Source organism: Vipera ursinii (assembly GCF_947247035.1).
Source record: "Vipera ursinii genome assembly, chromosome: 10".
In the NCBI taxonomy this organism is placed as follows: Eukaryota; Metazoa; Chordata; class Lepidosauria; order Squamata; family Viperidae; genus Vipera; species Vipera ursinii.
The window spans coordinates 11,195,305-11,219,271 of NC_139520.1; the positions used below are offsets into that span (position 1 = coordinate 11,195,305).

At 39.2% G+C, this 23,967-nt stretch overlaps 1 protein-coding gene across 1 annotated transcript in view; it reads right to left on the reverse strand.

Annotated features, from left to right (window-relative positions):
• The window catches only part of CDH8 (cadherin 8), a gene marked incomplete at its 3' end in the record, with an annotated part of 198,355 nt that overhangs the window by 88,943 nt on the left and 85,445 nt on the right, over window positions 1-23,967 (reverse strand). The window contains exon 4 of the mRNA XM_083370510.1: window positions 1,924-2,091. Within this exon, the coding sequence (XP_083226636.1) occupies window positions 1,924-2,091 (168 nt within the window). The remainder of the gene's footprint in view (window positions 1-1,923; window positions 2,092-23,967) is intronic.

Consider the following 23,967-nt stretch of genomic DNA (forward strand, 5'->3'; position numbering starts at 1 on the left):
ATCTAATGTGATTCAACAACTGAGAGATATTGAAAGAATGTTATAAGTGATTCAACATTCAACTTTTTGATTTTAGCTATGACTGATTGCTCTTATAAGCTAACCAGAATTCTTTTAGATGGGGAGTCATACAAAAATATTGCAATATAAAACAGCAACCAATGTATAATTGTAACACAATAGGCAGCTACTGTACTGAAAAAAATGCAGTGGGCATGAGTAAATCTTAGGAGGTTGCCAGTTGTGCTTGCACACAGCATTTCACTTGCTTACTGGACCAGTGAATATTCTGGTTGCACACAATATATTGACTATAAACTAATCAAACAAAACTGCAAGTGTATCAAGATAGAGATGAAAATTAAGATTAGCACTATGTTTAATATGTGTGACTGTACCTGCTAGAGCATTCACTAACCTATCTAAGTGTGTTGGGCAAATACAAAAACTGCCTCTTTTCCAATTGTTTTGTTTCCCATTCATAGACAAGTATCTACTTATAATAAATGAAAGGGAAAACCAGCTAACCCTTAAAGATGCTTATAAGAAAATTCCATGCAGAATGCAACTATGCCTAATAAAATCAACCCTTATTATAACTCTCAGGAAGCACCATAGAACAGATCAGCAAAACATACCTATGTAGAAATGATAGCACCAAATATGGATTTTGAATTTAAGATCAGCAATTAACTAGCTCTGGAATTGTTTTTTCCAGTTCTTATCTCCAATTATGCATTGGTCAATTTCTTGCTTTTAACAACAACACTACACATTTTTTTAAAACTTGTCGCTCATTGACTAACATAAAGCTAATCTAACAGGGCTTTGAAAGCGCTGAAGATAACACAAAGCTAAGAAATAGATAAAGAAAAGGGGAAAGGGGAAACGGAGGGCATGGATATCAATATTATAAATAGATTTACATTTTTTTTTCCCTTAGGATTTGTAGTGCTCAAATTTTTGAACTTCTCATTAATTCAAGCCGTGACCCTAAAGCTGTGTGACATTACTCACTCCCAGTGCTGTTATATATGAACCTGGATATCAATATTTATTCTCTGTATGTCACACAGAAAGTGCCTGTTTGAAGTAGGCATCTCAATAGGATGACTTGTTGGAACAGGGTGACCTGACTTCAAATCAATACTCATCCACCCTTCTCCTTCACACAGGTCAAATTTAAATAGCTACAGGAATCAGTAAACCCATGGGCCTCCAGAGATTGCTTGCAACACCATATAAAACAAGTTCCTGTGTTTATAATAAGCATTTTAAGGGGACACTAAGTTTAAAAAAAAAAGGTCAAAAGACAAACAGTTTGAAGAACAATGAACAACAGATTGGATGTGTGATCAGTGCCAAGCAGACAATTCTCACTTTCTCTCAGCAGGGAAAAAAAAAATGTTTTAAAGCTTCTTGCATGGAAGAAAAAGTTTTCAATAGGTTTTTACCGTTGTGTGATTTTCTTCTGCTTAACAACTGGACAAATCTCTCACCCAATTTTTTTGCCCATAGATTGGGAGGAGACGTTTTAAAGGGAACTTTTGCCTAGCTTTAAATATGAGGGTTGAAAGCAGCTAGCGTAGCTGAAAGCACAAAAGGAGAGGTGGAGAAGATTGAAATAAAAAGGATGCCTCAACAAGCACTCCACTATTCTACTGCTCTATTTTATGCAATTAGCAATCTTTATAAATTAAACATTATGGTTACTTATGGAGTGAATACAATGGTTGGGTTTCACATACCACTTTAAAGAACAGGCCCATCATTACAGATCATGGTGGTTAGATTCACACAATATGCCAAGGTAACACCACACAAGACACTTAGTTCCTTCCAATGATATGTGTATTCAATTATTGTCTTTCTTGGCCTGTTGTCCGATTATTAGGAAGTGGATGCATCAGAAATATAACTTACTTTGTGCAAACTTTGGAGGATTGTCATTGACGTCAGTCAGCGTAATAGTCACTGTGGTGGTTCCAGAGAGTCCACCCATGTGTCCACCCATATCCTTTGCTTGGATGACCACGGTATATTCCTCTTTGGCTTCCCGGTCCATGTTTGAAAGAGCAGTTTTGATGATGGCTGGGAAAAGAAAAGAAAAGAAAAGAAAAGAAAAGAAAAGAAAAGAAAAGAAAGGAAAGGAAAGGAAAGGAAAAGAAAAGAAAAGAAAAGAAAGAAAGAAAGAAAGAACGAAAGAAAGAAAGAAAGAAAGAAAGAAAGAAAGAAAGAAAGAAAGAAAGAAAGAAAGAAAGACCATCAGAAAGGGAAGTGAGAACTTCATGCAGTGTGACCAAGGCTGGATTTAATATTTGAGATGATCTTCTTGAAACTATCTTCATTCAAAGGTAATATTTAAAATATAACAACACCAGAAAAAAACCATCTGGATCAGGCCACTGACTTAACTGGTGTAACATATTTAATATATATGATGAAATTTGGGATCTAGCTTGGGGAATCTCTCACCTCATTAATTGCCAGTTGATTTGGTTTATCTGAATGACTAAGCAGATATCTACTTCTTTCTGCACTGCCCCAGGGTTGTCCCTCCAGAAACCACATGCTCAATGGGAAATAATGACTATCCTATCCAGCATTGTGTCATTCTATGGGCAGGGTGTATCAAAGCTGTATTTCATCCACTGAAAAACCACCTGCATTGAGAAAGTTTACAAAAAGGAGAACTTCCACTCCACTCCCTGGAAAGTGGAGTTCAAGGCATGCTCATTATGATTCCAGAAGTAGAAACCAGCATTAAAAATTACAGCCACTAACAGTGCAACCCTACCCAGATCATTCCATTTCCATTTTGAAACCATCTAAATTCACAATTAATTTGTAGTTTAACTTTACTTCTCTTCACGTTTGGCTCTCCTGCACAGCTGGATGAGCTATTTTGCTTCAGGCAGCCCCAGCCAGGAAGGGAGACGAAAAGAAGGAAAAAAATTAAGAGAGAACTAATGCCTTCAGAGTATTTTTATTTACACCTATAGTTGAGCATGGGCAGACAGTTCCATAAAAATAGGGAGCATACACACAAAAAGCTATCCTACATTTGATCTTTAATGATAAACTGTTTGTCTTCTAAGATGCTTCAGTTTTACATCCCATCTATGTTTAATTCAGTCAGATAATTGCCTCTGGCAGTCTTTGTCCCTCTTCACCTAAGGAAAGATATTTTGGATATCAAGGAACTATGAATATTGTTGCTGTCCTTATTACCAAGCCAATGTTTCTATTAGTGATTTCCATTAGGCTAGAAGAGCATTGCATTCCTAACAATACACAACCAAGGGATGGCCTACATAGTCATGGATGAATGCCATACAGTGCAGAATGGCCAATGCTATTTACTTTCAGCCTGGCCAGGAAAGGTTTTAATGGACAAATAGGTATCTTGAAGCATGAAAGAGGAGCATAAACCATGGGAATTTGGGTGGCTTAAATGGGTAAATTAGGTGACTTAACTCTAATTCTTAGCCTTGCCCTGCAAAAAATGAAAACAGAATGCCCCCACATAGAGACCCCAAAAACAGCCTGGAAACATTGACTTCTCCATTTATCTAGATAGAATGGGGAACTTCGCCCTGCCCAATTTGCCATGGCTATCTCACCACAGTCATCTTGCTGTGACAACTTACCATGGGACAATTCACCATGACCAACTCACCACAGACAATTCCATGTGGGCTAACTCAACACAATAAATGTTATTTGTCACTGGGGTTTTTTGACATTATTTCCATTTTTGTCACTAGAATTGACAAAGAAACAGTGGAGAATGACATTTATTGAGTTGACTTGTCTCATGTGGAATTGTCCATAGTGAGTTGTCCTGTGGCTAGTTGGCCATGGCAAGTCGTGCTGCTGTGAGTTGGCTGTGGTGAAAAAGCTGTGGTGGGTTGTCCGTAGTGAAATGGGAGTGGCAAGCTGGCCACACAAGATGGTGGTGGTGAGTTGGTTGTTGCGAGACCCCATCTGGATGCAGAATGGGAGCTGCATCCAGACAATGCTCTGTGAGGGGTTTCTATCTGCTGCCACCAGGTTACTGTTTTTTACTTACACATGCCATGCCCCATCTTCTTTTTTTGCCCAGTGTTCAACACTCTAGCCATGCTGAGCAACACCCTCAACTCCTGCAAAATATTGTTATGGATCAGAAAATGACTTGGAAGGCTTCATGTGGCCAACTGGCTGTGAGATCAGAATCAGACTTTACACAATGGCTTGGAAGGCTACTCTTGAGCAAACTGGGCAGAAGTGCCTGCCACTTTATGACATCATTTAAATTTCTCCAGAGCACACAACTTAGAGAAGGAAAATCAGCAAACCTTCCATCAGGTTTGCCCACAATCTCATGTTTTAAAATAATATTACAGAAAATATAGACATTATAAAAGAAAATGTAAACCACACAAGTCAATCGTAGCAAGCTGAATTTATTCACACTTTCTCTGCATACTGAACATGCAGCCTATAATAATGGATTAGGAGCCCCCCAGGCAGCAGGGATAAAAATGATAATACTGTCAGCTTTGGTGGCAGAAACTATCCATTTCCGGCGAGGAAACTCAAATTTCTCTTCCTGCTTATTAAATAAGAGATTGGTGGTGTCCATTCTTAGAACATCTGGCAGTTTAATGGAAATACACGAAGATATTGTTTATGTATGTATCTATTTACATATTCTTAAAAATGTGCTAATTGCCTTCCTGGAAAGAAAAAAAAAAGCAAATGCGTTGACGAGTCAGTTTTAAAAAAATATCAGTGACAAAAGCACAGTTTGCAAAACAAGACATTCACATGGGAAAGGACAGCTACAAGGAACGCAGATTAACCCAACAGGAGCGTGAAATGATTTTTAGAAGTAGAAATAACAGCATAACTTTCTTTTTTCTTTTGCACTTTGACGATATTTATGTTGTGGTTGACACGACTATCAAAGGATCCCTGTAGAACATAGAAGTTTTCTACTTTAGGGTAACAGCCCTTTGAGCCCTGAAGCACTCTCATCTATTTCCTTCCTAGGTACAGGAAGTCCCCGAGCTTACAACCACCACTGAGTTCAACATTTCTGCTGCTAAGTGAGACAGTCGTTAAGTGAGTTTTATCCCATTTTATGACATTTCTTGTCACAGTGGCTAAGTGGATCACTGCAGCTGTGAAGTTAGGAACACAAGACAGTTGTTAACTGAATCTGGCTTCTCCATGGACTTTGCTTGTCATAAGGTTGCAAAAGGTGATCAGATGACCCCGGGACACTGCAACTGTTATAAATATGAGTTAGTTGACAAGTATCACATAACCACGGAGATGTCCATGGAGATTCTATGGAGACACAGGGCAGAAAACATCCTGCAGCCAAGAAGGCTCCACCCCCATTTGCACTACTCAGGTGACCCTGAGGACGCAGGTAAACCTCCAAATGGCTCCATTCTCTAAAAGAAGGCAAATGACCAGCTGTCTGCGAGGAGTATAAATCCTTCCACTCCCCACCATTCCAGTTAAGAGCTGAAGAATCATCTTGGATGAGAAGTGAAATGTCTTCAAAGGAAAACAAGAAAGTCCAGTTTCCTCCTGAAAAAAGCACCTTTGGGATAACCATGGAGATGTAGCAATGGTTGTAATAGTGAAAAATGGTTACAACTCACTTTTTTTCACTGCTGTTGTAATTTCAAACAGTTACAAAAGGAACTACCTGTAATCTATTAGTTAACTGTGAAAAATGGGGGCAGGGGCAGTGGGGGTGGTCTAGATAAGCCACCATGTTTTCATTTTTGATAAGCAATTGGGGTCAGTGAGCAAACAATAATAAGGCAATAAAATTTAGTTTGAAGCTATGGTTTGTTTTTGAGGTACTGATTACAACTGTTGCTAAGCACATTGATTTGTGCTTTAAATTGTAAGCCGCCCTGAGTCTTCGGAGAAGGGCGGGATATAAATGGGATTAAAAAAGATGTGCCTTGGGGTAATATGTTAATAGGTACACATGGTTCATTTAGAGTATTTTAGCTTATTCCTAGTTTTTAAATGTACCTCGAGGTTGTAATCACTCCCCAGGCAAAGGAAGAGTCACTGAAATAGTACAGAAAGCAAATTACAAATTGACCAAATAACTCATAATTTTTGTGTTGATCCATTAAACTGTCTGTGGTTTATTTGCCTAATTAAGATAAAAATAAATAATGTTGTAATGGGAGACCTGGACATGAAATGTAGGGTTACATGCCACACAGCCAAGATCTGCTCCATATCAGTTTTATGTTGTAGTTAAGTTGGACGTATTACCTGTCTTCATTAAAAAGAAAAAAAAGGAAAAAAGGAAAAACCACAAGCACTAGGTTGTGCGTCTTGCTTTTTGCCTAATTTTCTTTGGTGAATCTACTTACACGTAAAACTTCCCAATACTGTACGTTATTTTTAACGGATGTCTTTTGTCCACATGGCTGTACAGGCAGTCCTCGACTTACAACAGTTCATTCAGTGACCATTCAAAGTTACAACAGCCCTGAGAAAAGTCACTTAATGACTGTTCTTCACGCTTATGACAATGGCGGCATCCCCTACGGTCATGTGAATGTAATTCAGACGCTTGGCAGCTGACTCACATTTATGACGGTTGCCATGTTCCGGGGTCACTTGATCCCCTTTTGCAAACTTCTGACAAACAAAGTCAAGGTGTAAGCCAGATTCATTTAACAAGCCTATTACTAACTGAACAACGGCAGTGATTCACTTAGCAATAGTGGCAAGAGAGGCAACACTCACTTAACAAATGTCACACCCAGCAACAAAAGTTTTGGGTTCAGTTGTGGTCGCAAGTTAAGGACTACCTATATTGCATATGTATTGCAAAATCTCAAGCACAGGGCAATTTAATAATAATAATAATAATAATAATAATAATAATAATAATAATAATAATAATAATAATAATAATAATAATTTGGAAGGGACCTTGGAGGTCATCTAGTCCAACCGTGGGGATACGGAACCAATTAGATGGTACCGCCCCAGGCGCTTAATGGACCCTGATGGGTTCCAGGCAGTGCTGGGATCCCCACCTGCTTCCGTCGCTCACAACTCGGCGGATGCCTTAGTGGAAGCCTGGGAAAGGGCAGCCACTGAGGCACTGGACCGAGTTGTACCCTTGCGGCCCCTGACCCGGCGCAGATCCCAACGAGCTCCATGGTTCTCCGCGGAGCTCCGGGAGATGAAGCGTCGGAAACGGGGCCTAGAGAGCTGCTGGAGGTCCAGCCGATCCGAATCCGACCGATTGCGGTTAAGAACCTATATTAGGTCTTATCTCACTGCGATGAGGGTGGCGAGGTGTAATTACTTCTCCACCCTCATCGCGTCCGCAGATAATCGCCCGGCCGCCCTGTTTAGGGTGACTCGCTCACTTCTTAATCAGGAGGTGAGGGGGGATCCCTTACAGGGTCATGCCGAGGAGTTTGGTCAGCATCTGTCGGACAAAATTGCTCGGATTCGGACCGGTTTGGACTCCAGCTGGGCAGAGTCTGACGATCAGGACACGGGCGGTCTTGTCAATGTTATCTGGGAGGAGTTTGATTCTGTGACCCCTGATGAAGTGGACAGGATTATGGGGAGGCTGAGCTCCACCACATGTTTATTGGACCCGTGCCCTTCCTGGCTGGTTTATGCAGCTAGGGAGAGGACACGAGGCTGGTTCCAGGCGGTGATATCTGCTTCTTTGAGTGAGGGTAATTTCCCCACCGTCTTGAAGGAGGCGGTGGTGAGACCCCTCCTCAAGAAGCCTGCCTTGGACCCAGCTGTGTTGAACAACTTTCGTCCAGTCTCCAACCTTCGCTTTCTTGCGAAGGTTGTTGAGAGTGTGGTGGCGCACCAGCTCCCTCTGGTCCTGGATGAAGCGGATTATCTGGACCCGTACCAATCGGGTTTCAGGCCCGGGTACAGCACGGAGACGGCATTGGTCGCTCTGGTGAATGATCTCTGGAGGGCTCGGGATAGGGGATGTTCCTCTGTCCTAGTCCTATTAGACCTCTCAGCGGCTTTCGATACCATCGACCATGGTATCCTGCTGCGGCGTCTCAGGGGATTGGGAGTGGGAGGCACAGTTCTTCGGTGGTTCTCCTCCTATCTCCTGGGACGTTCGCAGTCGGTGTTGGCAGGGGGGCAGAGATCGGCCCCTAGGTCTCTCGTTTGTGGAGTTCCTCAGGGGTCGGTTCTCTCGCCTCTCCTGTTCAACATCTACATGAAACCGCTGGGTGAGATCATTCGTGGTTTTGGAGTTGGGTATCATCAATATGCTGATGATACCCAACTTTTTATTTCTACCCCAAACCACCCCAGTGATGCCCTCGCTGTGATGTCCCGTTGCCTGGAGGCGGTTCGGGTCTGGATGGGGAGGAACAGACTTCAACTCAACCCGGACAAGACTGAGTGGCTGTACATTCCGGCATCCCGGGACATTCAAATTGTTCCATCCCTTTCTATGGGGGGTGAGCTGTTACCCCCCGTGGATAGGGCTCGCAACTTGGGAGTCCTCCTAGATTCACGACTTACCTTGGAAGATCATGTAGCAGCTGTGACTAGGGGGGCTTTCGCCCAGGTTCGCCTGGTGCGCCAGTTGCGGCCCTATCTGGACCGGGATGCCCTGTGTACGGTCACCCATGCGCTCGTGACCTCTCGCCTTGACTACTGTAATGCTCTCTACATGGGGCTTCCCTTGAAGACCACTCGGAAGCTCCAACTGGTACAGAATGCGGCCGCGAGAGTTGTCTTGGGAGTTTCCCGGTACTCCCATGTTACACCTTTGCTCCGCGAGCTACATTGGTTACCAGTTGTCTTCCGGGTGAGGTTCAAGGTCTTAGTGACGGTTTTTAAGTCCCTACATGGCATGGGTCCGGAATACCTCGGGGACCACCTGCTGCCGGCGTCAACCCCCCTCCGCCCTGTGCGTTCCCACAGAGAGGGCCTCCTCAGGGTGCCTCCAGTCAGAGAATGCCGGCTGGTGGCCCCCAGGGGGAGGGCCTTCTCTGTGGGCGCCCCGGCCTTATGGAATGAACTGCCGGTGGAGCTCCGGATGGCACCGGATCTCCGCTCCTTCCGGCGCGGGTTAAAGACCCACCTGTTTGAACAAGCTGGCCTGGCCTGATGGGGAGTTAATTTGGGTTTTTAAATATTTGTATATTTTACTGTTTTATCTTGGGCATTAATTTAATTCTATTTTAACTTTTGTAGTTTTGTACTTTTATTATCTGCCCTGTTCACCGCCCTGAGTCCCTAGGGAGAAGGGCGGTATAAAAATTTAATAAAAACTAAAAAAAACTAAACCCCCTGCTCAGGCAGGAAACCCTATACCATTTCAGGCAAATGGCTGTCCAGTCTCTTCTTAAAAACCTCCAGTGTTGGAGCATTCACCACCTCTGGAGGCAGGTTGTTTAATAAATAATTGTGCACCCCTCTGCAGAGAAGCTCCGGATCTGAGAATAAAATTAGCTTCTTTAAAAACACAGGCTAAACAACAATCCAAATTTTTTTCCCATGAAGTTCCGCTTTTTAAAACTGTTTGTTTCATGAGCTGACTTTCATGAATGGTTTTTAACATCAGGGAAGACGTATAAAATGTTGCATGCCCTTGAGTGTACAACACAAACTCCCACCTTGTGTTATGGAATTAACTTTTGTTTGTTATCGGCTTTTTTTTTTAAAAAAAGCTCAGTTTCACCAATCCACTATTGTCAGCTATCTTTTACACTGCAGATGCTAATAGGTGAATGAATAATTAGGCAGCAGCTTCCCAGCTGGCATGAAGTTCCCCTTTGTCAAACCTATTTTTCTTTATCATAAAACTGTCACAGAGAAACCATTTCAGCATCAAATATCTGTTTAGAAAAGGGCAAAACACAATTGTCAGTACTGTGACAGATGCAGAAGATGGCCACAGGGAAACTGGGGGGGGGGGAGAACAGCTTTAAAAAAAAAGAATGAGAATTGGAATTTGGAAAATGATTTCTGTTTTAAACTGCTTTCAGTTCAGCGGTTATTTGTACCTCTCCGATAACATCAGAGGCAAATGGAATTATATGGAAAATTCTGGATTATGCTTCACATCATTTACTGCCAGTTACAAGAAAAAGGGTATTGGAGCATAGAGACAAAAGCAGAACACTGTACACTGTTAGCTGACTTTTAAAACAGGGTTTGTTTGTTTTTTCCTCAAAACCTAAGAAGAAATATTGAGATAAGGCTAACTGGGAAGTTAGCAAAATCAACTATTTAAACTTCCCTATTAAAGTGGTGAAGGGTTTGGTCTGCCCTAGAGATGTAATTTTTTTAGATTGCTAACAAAGAATTAAAGGGAGACTGATATGTATTTCAAACTTATTGTTTGTTAAAAAAAAATTACACAAATATGAGCTGTCACTGTTGTGACAACTGCCTGTGGATGGCCTTCGGTTAGGCCGAAACAGGAAATAAAGATTTGTCCCATGTTTGGGGCCTAGCAAGGTAATCTAAATAGTTAACAAGCATTTAACACATATCTCCCTTGCTTCTCAGCTAACAAAGTGAGATAGAGCTTGTGGCCTAGAAGTTAAAACAACTGCCTAATGTGCAATCAGCCCAGGTTCGAATCTCAGAAGGGTATGGCTGACTGATGAAAACAAATAAGTTTGAAATGCATATCAGTCTCCCTTTAATTCTTTGTTAGCAATCTAAAAAAAAAATATACAAATATGAGCTGTCACTGTTGTGACTACTGCCTGTGGATGGCCTTCGGTTAGGCCAAAACAGGAAATAAAGATTTGTCCCATGTTTGGGGCCTAGCAAGGTAATCAAAATAGTTAATAAGCATTTAAAACATACATACATACATACATACATACACACACACACACACACACACACACACACACACACACACACACATATATATATATATAATAAAGTGAACACTTAAACAACATAATGTACTGTATTTAATAGTAGGATGTCTTATCTTGTGTTCCCTTTATTTTTTTGAGCAGTATATATTCCTCAGTTCTTTTCTCATGGTAAAGAAATGGGTGACAAATGTTCTACCCCCAGCCTGTTTTCCTTTAGAGATCTCAGTATGACACTGCCTTGACAGGTTCAGAAACAAAAACGAAAAGTAAAATAAAAAGTGCAGTCCTCTGTGACAAACTTTCACCACCTCCTGCTCTAAGCCATGGATTCCCTTCCCACTCAGAAGATTAGGAATCTTTAAGGAACAGGAATGTATACCAAAAAAACAAAAACTAAACTAAGCTAAATGGAAAGCAAGTCCCAAGGTTATACTGAATAGAAAAATGGTTGTTTTTACTATTGCTATCCCCCTGCTCAACAATGTTACCCCGAAATCCCAATTTTGCTCTGAATAAGTGATTGCAATGTAATTCTAATGAAGGTTTTAATAATAAGGAGATTTTCAAGAAGAGTCTGAACAGCCATTTGTCTGGAATGGTATAGGGCCGTGTTGGTGAACCTATGGCACGTGTGCCACAGGTGGCACACAGAGCCTTCTCTGTTGGCATGAGCGCCGTCGCCCCAGTCATAAGCGTTCAGCTGGGTTTTATAAAACCTTTTCGCTTTACGCCTCTGCCAATGTGTGCAAAATAAATAAATAATAATTTAAAAAATGGCAATGTCCATTTTGCTCTATGGGTTCATGGTGACCTAACCCTAACCCTAAGTGGAATTTTCCTCCAATGGGATTTCCCCATGTATTTTACCAGGAAACATAGATAGGGCAGGCTAGAAAAGTAAGTGCCCTCCTAACCATACCCAAGTATTCCGAGTTGGTTGGCGATGTTCATTTTGCTCTATGAGTTCATGGAGACCTAACCCTAACCCTAAGTCCCTGGTGGCGAACCTATGGGATGCGCGCCACAGGTGGCATGCAGTGCCCTCTCTGTGGGCGCACGCACCATCACCCCAGTCATAGGTCTTCAGCTGGGTTTTATAAAATATTTCTACTTTAGGCTTTTGCCGCCAATCAATCAATTAATTTCAACTTCTCGTGGGGAAAAAAAATCTCGCAAAGTTGGAATAATTGATTGAAGTTTTTTACCACCGCAGCCACACCCACCCAATAGGCCAAGCCCACCCAACAATCTGGGTCCTCATTTTACCAACCTCAAAAGGATGGAAGGCTGAGTCAACCTTGAGCCAGTCAGGATTGAACTCCTGGCAATGGGCAGAGCTAGCTTGCAACAGTGCATTCTAATCACCACGGTTCCTATTCTATGTTCTATGAATAAAAGCAAAAAAGAAAAAGAAACATTTTTTTCTGGTATACTTCTTCATCATCCACTATGTAAGTAAAACAATGGGGAAATAATCCCTCAGTCCTCATTACTCCCAACATCCATTTCTCAAGTCAACATATCTCTGTTAATGGGCAAAAAGAAAATGACAATGGACTATAGAAAAGACTGTTCTAAGATGCATGCCAGGTAGGCGAAAGCCGCAAACATTGAATAACAGTTTTAAGAGTCTATCAAATGCTATTCTCTTAAAACTTCAATGCCACCAGCTTGCTTTTATAAAGTCCTATCACAGTATTTTTTTTCCCCTCCAATGTGCTAACCATGCCATCACATTTGTTAAATTTGCAGAAATCTTTAAGGCATATTGCTAGAGCAACTTCCTTGAATTTTCAAGTCTGCAATCTTTGCAGCCATCGTATTACAAGACAAAGGCTTGCAAGTTCTAACTTTTATGTGAACCGTGTGTGGCAGCTGGGGCAAAAGCTGTGCAGGAAGATCAGATACTCATCTGACATGCACCATGCTCCCTTCAAAGAGTCATTTGCCCATTTAAAATGGTGAATTACATCTCTTTTTTTTAAAACTTGCTTGGGCGTGCTGCCTGTAATAGCAATAGCACTTAGACTTATATACCACTTCACTGTGCTTTACAGCCCTCTCTAAGCAGTTTACAGAGTCAGCATTTTGCCCCCCCCCAACAATCTGGGTCTCATTTTACCACCCTCAAAAGGATGGAAGGCTGAGTCAACCTTGAGCCAACTGGGATCGAACTATGGTCAGTGAGCAGAGTCAGACTGCAAAACTGCATTCTAACCACTGTACCACCCATAGAGACATCTCAGAGCAGAGATGCCCAAGCATTGCTTCATATGCTCCATGAAGTGCCTAGAACTCCATTTGCACCCCTCAGATTCTTAGTCTTCTTGAATCTTAGAGATTTTCCCATAGATTTTCTTTTTAATATATAAACCCAAAAATTAGCCCACTGTATCTTACAGAGTAAACAATCTGGCACCAGTCAACTCCAATGTACTCAGGCATATTTCTCTTGGTGTGCTCAATTTAACCATAAGATTTCAAAATAATAATAATAGCAGTAACAATAAAAATGGGGTAACAGGGGTCTATCCATTAAAAAAGAAAATACAAAGACAATGTGATGGAAGAAGTTTAAGAAGTGAAATGATTTATTATCCTAGACTCAAAAATTCCCAGGGATGGTGTCCATTGCCTTGAAATAAAAGGACTACACCTTGGGAGAAAAACTGTGAAAATCTAGACGAACAATTGAAATGCAAATATATTACACTAATATCAAAGGCATGTATTGTCGAGACCATGGTTTTCCCAGCTGTAATGTAAAGCTGGACCATCAGAAAGCCCAAACAAAGAAAAAGTCATATGTTTGATTTGAGGCACTGGAGAAAATTGTAGAGAACACTTTGAACCACAAGGAAAACAAATAATTCAAGACTAGTTGAATCAAAAACCAAACTGTTCACTGTAGGCATAAATAATGAAGCTACAGCTTACATATATTACACATACAACACAATGCAAGTGTCACTGGAGAAGACTGTGATGCTTGCAAAAAATCAAAAGGTGTTGAAAAGAAGGTCAACAGAAGACAAAGTGCATAGAGAAAGTCACAGAGGATACAAGTAAATTGCAATCTTGATTACTGAGCTGAGGAAGGGAGGGAGGGAGGGAGGGAGGGAAGGAAGGAAGGAAGGAAGGAAGGAAGGAAGGAAGGAAGGAAGGAAGGAAGGAAGGAAGGAAGGAAGGAAGGCAGGCTTGCAAAACTCAGAAAGAACAATTACCAACTTGCAAAATGAAGGCAAAATGATATTCTTTGGGTCATGAAGACTCGGAAGGAATTGAATGATTAATCAACAACAAAAAAGAGCATAATATGGCGATACAATGGATAGCTGGGAACAAACTTTACCAAGGTGCTTTGTAATGAAGAAGAATCCTTTGTGAAACAGACTGTCTTTGACTCAAAAAGGTACTTCATGCTGCAGAGACAACAGGATTCTCTATTTCAAGGCAAGAAAATACAATTCTTCTTGATGAGCTCTTTGTGTCAGCTGGACTGGCAGTTCCCATAGATTCTGTGCAAGTGTTTACCTCCCTGCCAGACTACAAATGCATGAGAGCAAGCATCTAAATGCGTGAGAGCAGTGTTGATGTCTTCACATGTTCTCATTATTGTACTCATTGTATTTCTGGTACTGGACAAGTAACTTTCACAGCAGAAATTCTGCCCTGTTTATGTAGGTTCTCTATAAGATTTAGCACTTTGGTTATGCAGCCATCAAAATAAGGGAGCCACCAAAAAAGATCACCCCTCCTAACGTGCAAAGGCTAAACCCCAAAATTATTTCTTTATCTTAAATGAATAAAGTGCAAATGTCTGAAAACATTTTCCATTTCTTGTTAAGAGTTATGGAGAATATCTCTAGTGATGGCTTCTCTTTTCTGTGTTGGTTGCAACACAGAAAAGGAATGTAAGATAGTCTCTCAGATCATTTTCCTCTTTGTAAACTTTCAGACAATGGTAGAGACCGCCCGGCTTCTGAAGCCGAGACTAAAATTTTGAATGAAATCCACTCGGTCACTTTTCTAAACAGGTTTGCTATATATTGGATTAAAGGGCCTAGATTTTCTTTTCTTCCTTTTAAAATAGCATTACTACACCAAAACTTTCAACCGTTAGATTAGTGCTTTAACATTTTAGGTTCACTCTGATCACTGGGCTTCCTACAAGCCAAACAAGAAATCAAGCTGATGCTTTATTATCACTCAGTACATCTGGACTGAATCCAGTTACATAAGGAAAGAATCCTAGTGAGTTAAGCGCTAAGTGTTTCACTTTTAGTTAGGCACAAACAACTTTTTTTTTTGGCTTTAAGAAACAATTTTCCATGATGGTTTACATCAGACATGTTAAACTCGCGACGTCACGTGATGTCGCAAGACGTATCGGGGCTGTTTTGCCATTGCCGGCAATGGGGTGGGTGTGGCTTCTGGATGACGCATCTGGCCTGCGGGCCGGCAGTTTGACACCCCTGGTCTAAATGGTCTAATGGTTAAAGCAGCAGGCTAGAAACTAGGATATGTTGAGCTCTTGTACCACCTTAAATAGGGAAGTTGACTGGGTGATCTGGGCTAGTCACTTTCTCTTAGCCCAACTCAACTCACCGGATTGTTGTTATGGGGAAAATGTGAGGAGGAATATACGTTGCGTATGTTCTTCAGCTTCAGTTACTTGTGAAAATAATTAAGGTGAGATAGAAATAAAGGAATACAAATCTATCTAGCTTTTCTCCTTTCCCCACGTTTCTTTCCTCATTTTTCCCCCTCTATCAATGTTTTCTCCATTGTGAAGTCATAGAAAACCCCAAGTTATATATAGTGAGAGATGCCTTGATCCATTTCTAATGATCCAAAAAGCTTAGAATCTGTAAAGCTGTTCAGATGCCAAGTTTAGTAGCATCGGTAGCAATGAATTTCCCCCAGTTCAGGCTAGTTCAAAAGGTGGGTGATCTATGGCTATTTAGATGCTCACAAATAATACCCAGCATCCCCATGATCCATGATGAAGATGCTGGGAACTGTGGTTTTACCAGCACTGGATGATCACACCTTGTCGGTCATCAATGTGATTGGTAAACAACAATAGGATTACCATACATCCTTTCTTGTTTCCCTAATTATTTTGTTGTTGGCATTCTGATTAAAAAGAAGCCATCTATTTTTTTTGGAACATGAAACCTCCTCACCTCCTCCTGATTTAAACAAATTAAACCTTTAAATAAAACCTAAGTGGTTGCTTTATCTAATTCTAGGACAGTACCTTTGACGCTTCCTTGTACACAGCTACAAACTGTCCCCTCACCTGCTCTCATTAACACTTTTCAAATATTTGAGCAGTGATTTTGTAACTATCATAATTATCTCCTTCCCAATATGCAGCAATTGTTATCCAACTAACATTGCACATCAGATTCCATCATCTCTCTCTCTTTCCCCTCTCTCTCGCTCATTTTAATGTGCAATTATTTTCTCCCAGTGAAGGAAAACTCCAGCGCTGTTACAATATTTCACCAAAGCAGAATGATAAAATTGCATACTGCAGTAGGAGAAAGAAAAGGTGGGGAGAGAACATGAAATGTGTCCAAGACTTTTGAAACAAACAGCAGGAGAGGCTGGAGATGAGCTACAAGAAAAAGTCGATAAATCATAGTTGGAGCCAAATTTTAAATTAGGTAGCCAATAGCTGATGTCTGAAGGAAGGTTTGGTTCCTGGAGTATCAAAAACCGAACATTTCCAAATGCGATTGTATGAGAGTGCTTCCTTTTTCTTATTTTGATAGCTTTAGTCTCCTTGTAAGTCCAAATCAAGTGCAGTGTTCTGAAATGAGGGACATGAACTTTAGAAGAAGAGGGAAATTATTACATTTCATTCATTTTGAAAATAATTATATATATATATATATATATATATATATATATATATATATATATATACGTTGCGTATGTTCTTCAGCTTCAGTTACTTGTGAAAATAATTAATAATTATAGGTAATTAATAATTACCTATATATATATAGGTAAATGTTCCCCCACACATGCATGCTAGATGTTTCCGACTCTAGGGGCCGGTGCTCATCTCCGTTTCAAAGCTGAAGAGCTAGCGCTTGTCCAAGGACATCTCCATGGTCATGTGGCTGGCATGACTAGATGCCAAAGGCGCACAGAATGCTGTTACCTTCCCAGGAATACGGCCGGCCTCAAAAAACAGACCGGTGATGCGCTCCATGAGCGGAGTGCAGACACCAACAGTATAAACGCGATCTCCCCACCCCAGCATTTCCATCCTGATGACGTTGGCAGTTAGCCAATGAAAGCTTGATCTTTTAGCAATAAAACTGTTTTAGTTTTTCTTATTCCATCCCAGTGTTCACTTAGTTTGTTAATTTTAATATGCCTGGGATTCACATTTTTAATCTTATCAAGGAATATATCTATATATCTATATATCTATATCTATATCTATATCTATATCTATATCTATATCATCTATATCTATATCATCATTATCTTTGTCACATCTTATATCCTGAACCCGTGTATACACAAAAAAACCCACCTCTTTTTTTTACCAGTTCCAACTGTGCTAGGATTCTTTTGTAAGACACAAACTTGTTTGATTCTCTTGTGTGGGTCCTGCTGTACTAATCAAAGTCCATAGGACACACTTTTCTGAGAAAAGTTGTGCATTACTCTATTTCTCCTCACAGTCTCATATTTAGGGATAAAAATGTACCTCCAAGGCAGTGTATGTTCTTCCCCTTTCTATTTGCTTGTTAGATAAATAACATTTACATACAGTTAGGGGCATCCAAATTCAAAGTTAAAGAAAACACTGTTATTTTTTGCAAGTCTGTAGGTTCACCTTTTTCAAGGTTTATAGGTTAACTCCAGTTTTATCTGGAAACGCCCACTCCTGAAAATTGGAGAGCTTCAATCTAATGTGCTCTCTTTAATAAACAGGGTTCCTCATTATGTACCAGTTTTATGTTTGGATTGCTCTCATGGTATATGGTCTCAATTGCCCACCTGTGCAACTACACAGCACTTAAATGGATTTGCTCAGATGTTACTAAGGGCATTGCTGGAAGTGAATAAGATTACAAAGATGACCTTATAAACATTTTTTTGGGGGTTAACCCAAATAAAATGTAACACAGTTACATCTCAGTTCAGTCTCTCAGGTCACACTTGCTGGTGCAAAGATGTTAATAGGTTATATGTGGGAGGATGGAATCACTTTTCAATAGAGGGTTCATAGGCCCGTAAAAACGTTTACATCAAACTTAGTTCAACTGATAGCATAAAGTCTGTTTCCAATTAATGTTCTCATAATGTTTCCTGAAGAGTGAACTGTTTGGTTTCATGACACCCACATTATTCATCCAAATTATGAGCTGGGTTTGCCTGACATAAGTTTCTCACAAGTTTCCATAATACACATTAAAGTCTTGGCCATATGGTTACTATCAAGCCAATTTAGATCTCCCTGATATGAGTTCTGCTGTATTAGATGAAAAGCCAATAGAGTTTATCTCAGTTCTGATTGATCAGTTTTGATCAAGATAACAAACTGCATCTTTAGCTTCTCTAATAATCATTTACATAATTTACTAATAGAAAGGTTTGATTAAATCATGAAAAGAACTATTATCAATTAATTAATCTAACACCCTATTTTTTTAAAAAAAAACCCCTAAGACAGTAGACATTACACAATTTTTCTATGGAATTTTGATCTGAAACCTATTACATTGAATAATTTCATATCAAATTGCTGACTCAGTTTAATAGGCTGAATGTAAGTAGATGTCTTCAGATCAAATCAGCAGTTTGTTGGGCTTTTGCACATTGCTGTGCAATTTAACCAGACCAAAATTATGATTCCATCTGAATTTACTCAACTATTCAAATCCATTTGATTTGTTAAATTGACAATTCAAGTTTGGAGTCACTGACAACTTGAATAAAATCTGTGTAATCTATGGTAGAAAATAAGAACAGGAACTCCTGTTCAAGGAGTTCCCCAAACTGTGTAAAATATTATAAATAGAGATACAAGTGAGACAAATTAGAAATGTTATTGGCTAGAAAAAACAAGTCAGAGAGAAAGCAATGTGATATGTAATTTTGAATATATATTAACATATTGTTTATTATAATTAACAATATCTATTATTGTTAGTTAAATACATGTACCCAGACATTATGCTGTTTGCTAAATGTTGAAAATCTTATTTGGAAAAACCCCATCCCCAATCCCAACCCTGACTCTAACCCAAATCCCAACCCTAATCCTGACCCCACCTTATCCCTAAGCCTATAAAAACTAATAAAACCTATCTATCTATCTATCTATCTATCTATCTATCTATCTATCTATCTATCATCTATCTATCTATCTATCATCTATCTATCTATCTATCTATCTATCTATCTATCTATCTATCTATCTATCTATCTATCAATATCTATAGATATAGATATAGATAGATATGTAAAGAAATGCTATGAAAGACAACAGACACCTTAGCTACAAAACCATCCAACATGGATAAACTCTAATTAAGTAGCAGACAACATTTGAGGAACACACCATTTTTAATCTAGTAACTACTAGCACTTTCAGGATCTAGCCCATCAATGGGTTTTAAGAAGCTTGTGGATAAAGCTGGTATTATAACCATTATAACCATGTGCTACAAGGAGATTAAGGAATTATTAGTTCTGGATCTGAACTAATATTCATTGGCAAATCTCTTTAGGAAATGAAATGGAAAGCTTTCATTTCTAGGAAATCTATCCTTCTACAGTGCAAACAACTTGAGCCACAGGTAAACGTAGCTTTCATTTTACATTGTTAGTTTCAGAATGAAAGTAAAAGCTCCTGGATGAGGCCTGATGCTTCAGCTAAGCATGCAGAAAACCCTAAATTCAGTGTCTGGCATATCCAGTTAAAAGGTTTACATTTAGCACATGATGAGGTATATTTGGCCTGAAACTCTAAAGAAATTTGTCTGGGGAAGATCACAGTGTGATAAAGAGATGTATACAATTCATTTTTTAAAAAAAAATAGCTTATACTTTTAGTAAAGGATGGTTTATTCAAAATGAATAAATTCTTAGCATTTAATTCATATTTTTAATAGGCCAATTTCTAAGCTATTTTTTGTTAGTTTGTTTTAAACAAGAGAAATATGATGCTATCAATTGTTGTCATGTTTTCAGGTTTCAGTCTGGAGGATTCCCAATTTTGAAGTAGACCGCCTGCTACATTCCATCACTATGGCTTAGACAGATATTTCATCAAAATAATGAGTCTGGCGTGAGACAGCTTCTTGGTGTCTGTATCCCATTTGATAATGAAGAAAATATTTCTAAGTAAATTTATTCCATTGCTTCTTAGGTACCCAATCCTCCTCCTCCTGCTCCTCCTTCTCCTCCCAAACCCTAACCCTAACTAGCTACCTGAGGAACCACATCTAGCAGAAAATGGGAGATGCTTTATGTAGAAATTCTGTTAGTCATTGTCTCTGGAGGAAAACAGACTCATCACAGCCTGTCTCCATATCAGTTTCATATTTTCTTCCATAAATGGTCACACAGCAACCAATTTGTTATTTTGGGGTATATCGCTCCAATTATTTTGAGGAAATGTTTGGGGAGTACAAGGAGGAGGAAAGAACCATAATCTGATTAGGTCAGGGCTGTACAATCACAGGATCTAACAATCAGAACACATAATATGAAGGATGGAGAGAGAGAAAAGGGGAAGATCTGCAGGTCTCCTGATGGAGGCACAGAAGGAGAAAAGAAAAATAGAGAAAGAAGCAGAGGAATGCATGTCTCTGGGGTCAGAGAAAAAGAACAAATAGCAAAAGAGATAAAGAAATGAAGGATGAAACAAATGCATGTCTCCAGAATGAAAACAAAAAACACAGAATGAGGAAACAAGGATCCAATAGGCCATGGTTTTCTAGTATGTGTATGTGTATGGTGTAGAGATTAAGGCACCTGACTGGAAACTGGGAGACTGTGAGTTCTAGACCCGTCTTGGCACAAATCCGGCTGGGTGACCTTGGAATTGAAGACACTAATATGGTAAATCTGCCACCCATCTGCACTTCTCAATATCAGGAAGGGAAAAAAAGAATTTGTTTCCTTATCGTACCCTTCTTTGTGACTTAAGTACAGCTAGTTAGGATAGAGTTCACAAGAGAGGTTTTTCTATAGTAAAAGAAAAGATAGTCATATATTCCTCTCAGCCACTAGTTAACTGTAAGAATATATACTCCTCTCATATGCTTTTCTTTGAAATTCTTCTCTCTGGAAAAAGAAAATAATAATAACAAATTCTCTTTCACTGATATGGATGAGAACTGCACAGCCTTAAAGAGAGACTTTCTGTTTGTAAACACCTACTTTGTCACTCAGATCTGCCCACCGTCGTTGGATATTCTCTGTATTTATTTCACCTCTGATGAACATGGATGTTATAAAATCTGCAAAACTACTTTCTCAGAGAGACAGTGAGAACATTTATATCTTTTATGCATGGAAGCCTCTGGAAAGTTTAAAATTCAGAGTGACAGAAACTGCTGGAAACTCTACCCCCTTTGATCATTTAGTTCTGGTTTTCCAGCAACTGCATGTAAAACCTCCTAAAAACACTCACGATGCATATTATTTATTATCATACTTATTACTGAGAAGTGCTTACATTATCAAAAAAAGGTGCACTTTTTCAGCAAATTGCTTATCTTACTCACACACACAGATATATATAAATATACATATACATATATGTATACATATACATATATACATACATACATATATATATATATATATATATATGTGTGTGTGTGTGTGTGTGTGTGTGTGTGTGTGTGTGTGTGTGTGTATGTAGTATCTTGCATTAAAAATGAGCAATTTGTTATTCAAGAAACACATATATCCAAGAAACGTATATTACAGTTGTCTTGTGGTGGGATGAACAGCAAAAAAGAATAATAATAAATCGCTAAACAAACCAAAAAATTTTCTTATACTAGCAGGAGACTGAATTTTATGTCACAAAATTGTCTTCCAAAGAAGACTGAAGTACCTTACATGTATTATGTTTTGATTAGTCAGATGTTCTAATTCAAGAATGTCATTCGTCAGGGAAGAAAATAGGCCTCATGTTTCTCTCATTTCTTCCAATTTTAAATATCTGTGTATTCATCTGAAATTTGAAGAGGCCATTTGGAAGGAAGGAAGGAAGGAAGGAAGGAAGGAAGGAAGGAAGGAAGGAAGGAAGGAAGGAAGGAAGGAAGGAAGGAAGGAAGGAAGGAAGGAAGGAATTCCTAAGTATAAAAGACTAAGAAATAAATAAAATATAGCAACACACACATACACACACATACACACAAACGTGTAAGAGGCCAAGAAAGAATTATCCATGCCTGAACCATTTAAAAGAAGAACAGAAGACATAAAATTTTATGGCAAGCTGAAAGGCCATTTGAATCCAAAGAGTTCCACAATATTGTTTCTTGCAATGCAATTCCTGAATGGATGTATTAAAAAAAGCTGCATACCTGTATGTATGCAAAGAGAGATTAAGAGAGAAAACATCTTCATAGACATCTTGTGCATAAGAAACATCACAGCCTCTGCACATTTAACTCCCCCTGTGTATTTAAAACCTCCTCCCACTCAAATCCTCAAATCCAGAGAGAGAGAGAGGCACGGCGGGGGGGGAACAATTCTGACTTAATTCTTTGAACTCTAAAGATAGATTGCAACATTACTTGCATCCTCTCTCAGGATGAAAATGTTAAACTTCAAATTTTCTTGTTGCCTATAGGGAAAAACTGTGCAAAGATAGGGGACTTTCATCTTACAGAATCATCCCTTATCTATTCTCATTCTCAGCCAAATCTAGAATCTAAAAATATGAAACTGCATTTCCCCCCCTCCCCATTTACTTCATAGTACTATGGAATCTCCTACCTTCCCACTGCTTCCTGTTAGTTCTTCTTCTCCCTTTGATTTTAAAACCTTCAGGAAGAGTTTCTAACTTTTTTCAAGACTTTGTTTGCTAAAAATGGCACATGAACCTACTTTGAACCATGTTATTTTGGTTCATCTAGCCTAGTATATATCCTAAGTGCTGAAGGCTACACAATGCTTCCCGGAGTCATGTGTGAACCCCCACAGATCTCCACAGTTGTTACCAAATTGTAAATATTAATGTGAGAGAAATACAAAGGAAGTCCTTAGCTCAAGAGTCCCAGAGTCTACTTTGACAGGCTCCCCAAGGCTAGGAGAAAAACACATTTCATGATACCCCTTGAGAAGATTTAGAATGAGAATATTGATTAAAGCATTGGATTAAAACTGGGCATATTCAGATATTCAGCCACAAAACTGAGCCAAACTTTAAAACTGAACTATTGCAGAAAGTCCACAAATGGGGAAAAATCTTGAGGAAAATCTTAATGAATATCTTGCCTTAAGCTGTTTACTAGAATATAATTCAAACCAATTAATAAAAATAAATAAATTTATCATTTCAAACCGGAGATGTCAGAGGTTAACAATGTAGTGTCTTCTTGGGTGCAAAACACATATTTTCTCAATACCTCATCTTGTCTACATCTGTGTGTAAGTTAGAAAATTGGTTTATTTTTATAATCACAAGTGATAACATAAGAATGCCATAAAAATCAATAAAATAACAAATAACCTATTTCTGTCTACACAACTTTTTTCCCTCCATAAAAGTAACAAAACTTTTCTGCCTCCATAAAAGTAACACAACTTAGGTTATATGATTGTGAAAAAAATTTGCATTCACAAACACTACCAAAATGATTTTGTGTTCTTCACAATGCAGACTATTTGACTACAATGGGCTGTTTACTTTTTTCCTCTCACCACCTTGGTTGCCTCAACAAAATTTATAAACATCTTTCTTTCATTTTAATGTTTATATTTTGCCAGTCCGTTTGGATGGAAGGGTGAGATAATGAGTCACCTATTTATGCTCTACAGATTGATTGATGTTAGCAGCCACCCACCTACACATTATGTTTAAATG